General features: G+C 38.6%; 1 protein-coding gene across 1 annotated transcript; it reads right to left on the bottom strand.

Annotated features, from left to right (window-relative positions):
• Positions 1-665: 665 nt before the first annotated feature.
• LOC118433713 lies at positions 666-2,291 on the bottom strand. The gene is made up of 5 exons (XM_035845917.1): positions 2,287-2,291; positions 2,141-2,185; positions 1,988-2,032; positions 1,320-1,430; positions 666-1,214 (listed from the first exon to the last, which is right to left on the bottom strand). Exons 1-5 carry the CDS (start codon positions 2,289-2,291, stop codon positions 701-703), a joined length of 720 nt encoding a protein of 239 aa, XP_035701810.1. The 3' UTR covers positions 666-700.
• Between the last annotated feature and the right edge of the window lie 1,283 nt (positions 2,292-3,574).

Below are 3,574 nucleotides of genomic sequence, written 5' to 3'. Positions count from 1 at the left end.
CCGATCAAGCCAATCGTTTCAGTTTGTGGATGAGGTTACCGAAGAACTGGCCAAAGTTCTAAAGTGCTTGGAACCACCGAGACGGGGAACAAAGGAGTTTGAAAAATATAGTAAGGATTTCAAAGATGCCGTTACTATAATTTTGAGAAGCGACGAGAAAGGTGACTTTTTAACCGATTGTGGGGGTGCTCGAGCACACACAGGTAATAAAGTATGGATTAGTATATATTAAGCATGGTTAATATTGAAATATTAATTTCAATCTAAGGATTTAAAGACTTTACATACACCTACCCATATGTTGAGAATATCGTCGAAATAAAGGACAAGCTAGCTGTTCTTTCTAAGTTCGAAGATTCATTTGCAAAATATTCGTCTAAGCACCGGCCGCAAGAGCTACCCATAATACATGAAGGAGAGGACGATGAACCATTCATTATCCATAATAAGAATTTAAAAAAGAAAAAACTGGGTCAATAGGTACTCAAGCAATATTAATTTGATATTTATTAAGCAGCTTGTAAATTCAGCATCATGATAATTAATCAGATAACTTCGGTATTAATTTTGGAAGAAATTTTAAGGATACCAGAAATAAATTTTATTCAAAGATAAATTAAAAATAAATATTATATTTAACTATGTTTTTACTGAGTGAAATAAATTTTGGGAATTGCAACCCTAAGTATTAATTTGCTTATTAATTAAGTATCAATGTGGCAGGCAATATGGGGAAATTGGCGGTGGTAAATTTAGGGGAGGGGCAGTCACTTTCACGGTGACCTCTAGTCTTGCATCTTCTGCAGAAGCTTCTGTTTAACTGTCCTGCAGGACTTCGTCTGTGATCTCCGTACGACCGTCTTGACGACACGGAAAGAGATCGAGTTGATGAAGCGGGGTTAACTTGCGCTTCGTCAACATTATCCCTCCAGTCAGCAACGAGTTGCTGGAGGGATAACTCAACGGACGATTGGACGGGTGGGTTTATGATGACTGAACTTGCAGCACTACTAGATATTGAAGAGCTCGAAGCTGAAGATGGAGGAGCTTGAACTACTTGATTGATTGAAGCGACAAGCTTCGTTTCGTAAACCTCACATTGTTTACGATTGATTTTAGCAAATGATATGGTTTGCTGTGTCATGTAAGAAGTAAGGAGGTCCCCGGAGTTTTGCAAGTCTTCCGCTGTTAACCAAGAGTCATGCTCTGCACCCCTTTAAAAAATAAATTTATTAAGTAAATAAGTCCAATTTTATGTAAAATTGATGCTAATATTATCAGTATTATTATGTAAAATAGAGTAGGTAAAATTCACTTACCAACCCTTCCACCTTATCATAAACTCAGGTTCCTCGTTGTCATTCAGGATATGCATCAGAATCTCCTCCACCTCGTAATCCTCGTAATCCTCGGCCTCTGGGCCCCTCTGCCTACAAACATAGGCAAAATAATAAAACATGCATAATAAACACGATTATTCAACAAACTCTAGCTTAACCCTTGGTCGAGCGTGATTAAATCACACAACCACTAAACCCTTGGTCGAGCGTGATTAAATCACACAACCACTAAACCCTTGGTCGAGCGTGATTAAATCACACAACCACTAAACCCTTGGTCGAGCGTGATTAAATCACACAACCACTAAACCCTTGGTCGAGCGTGATTAAATCACACAACCACTAAACCCTTGGTCGAGCGTGATTAAATCACACAACCACTAAACCCTTGGTCGAGCGTGATTAAATCACACAACCACTAAACCCTTGGTCGAGCGTGATTAAATCACACAACCACTAAACCCTTGGTCGAGCGTGATTAAATCACACAACCACTAAACCTTGGTCGAGCATGATTAAATCACACAACCACTAAACCCTTGGTCGAGCATGATTAAATCACACAACCACTAAGCCATTTGTCATATGCATAATTTTACAGAAACAAATTAAATCGCGATGAAAGGAAAAATTTAAAGTGATCTTGCCTTATCGTCCCACGGCCAGGTCGGGCTCTGGAGGAATTTCCCCCACTAAAATATGTAAGAACATTGTTAATGATTCTGTGATAGTATACAGTAGTATTCTCCATTTAACAATGTCCTTCATATAAAAGTTATAAACATTCAAGTTATACTTACCGTGCGTTTCCACGGCCAGGTCGGGTTCTGGAGGAATTTCTCCCACTATATATGTAAAAATATTGATAATGGTTATCGTAAATAATGTCCGTAGTTACGGGACAATGTTTAGGAATATTGTGTAAACAATGTACGAAAATATTTACCTCATTTTTTTATTGGAAAGGAAGGAAATCCAGCTAAATTTCTAATATTGTTAGATTTGGAGGGACTTTATGCGTAATGTGACAGTTTGTTCTTGAGAATTAAGATGCATGATAAATAAGTCTAATAAGTATGTCAATTTAACGGAAGACGGATATGCATTTATTTACCACTTGTTTTTATTGCGCCACAAAAATTTTAACAATCCAAAGCACCATATTTCAAAATACTAATTTTGCTAAACATTTCTTATTTTTATGTAATTTTCGTACATATTTTTTAAATATTTGGATGCTTTTTTTGTAAATTTTACATACATATTTCAGATAATTTCGTAAATACATATACGTCCTATGAATCTACGCATAAAATGTGCCGGCAACACGTGAGACAGTCTGTGTCTCAGTCTCTCTTCCCATGCACAGCCTGTGTACGGGAAACGAGAGGATCAGGCAGCGGCGGAGCAATCTGTGTCTCACTTACCATACACAGCGTGTGTACGGGAAGAGGATCTACACTTCCACTGCCACTCCTTCCTAGCCTCCCATTGGCCTTAACAAACACTGGTTAAGCTTCGGCACCGCATTTGATCTGTTCTCTAGTGGTAAGAAAGTTTACCACCAGAGAAAATTGTCCGGCGGTGGCCCGAGGGGGGCCACCACCAGCACACCCACCACCACCACTCAATCACCTGGTATCTTGGGGCCCGTTCATATATTATGTCGAGAAAAGAAAAGAATTCTTCGACACCCACCTAACCTCTCTTTGTCAATAATCATCAACATTTGCTTGACCCCTAATGGTGACATAAACTTCTCTTCATAATTGGGAAATATGTTACTTTAAAAATTCATTAATTTTTCTACATATATATACATACGTATGTAAGTATGCAACCTTTGAATTGAAATTTTTAAAACCTCTCAAATTCTAACATGGCCTAAAATGCATTTCGAGTGTAGCATTACTCATTAATGCTAGATATATTTTCAGTGATTTTAAAAATTGCTCGTTGAGTCATAAAATTCTTTTTAGTTCATGGCGTCGATTTACCAAATTACGGTACCACGCTGCGGTGTCCTTATGGGGCACTTTCCAACAATTCCCCAGACCTCGTTCTGCATATATTTTTGCATATTCTTCCGTCCTGAGGGCTGGAAGGACCGTCAGTGAAATTTCGTTGGGCCACACCCCCTGGGGGCGAAATGGTCCCCTGGTTGACCTTTGACATTAAAATTGGCTTAGGTTGTAGGTCTATGTGTGTGTAGCTTACCCTCCAAATTTGAAAGC

This window comes from Folsomia candida, unplaced genomic scaffold (genome assembly GCF_002217175.1).
Source record: "Folsomia candida strain VU population unplaced genomic scaffold, ASM221717v1 Fcan01_Sc076, whole genome shotgun sequence".
Taxonomy (NCBI): Eukaryota; Metazoa; Arthropoda; class Collembola; order Entomobryomorpha; family Isotomidae; genus Folsomia; species Folsomia candida.
The sequence above is the reverse complement of the archived record's forward strand: the minus strand, read 5'-3'. Positions and strand labels throughout refer to the sequence as shown.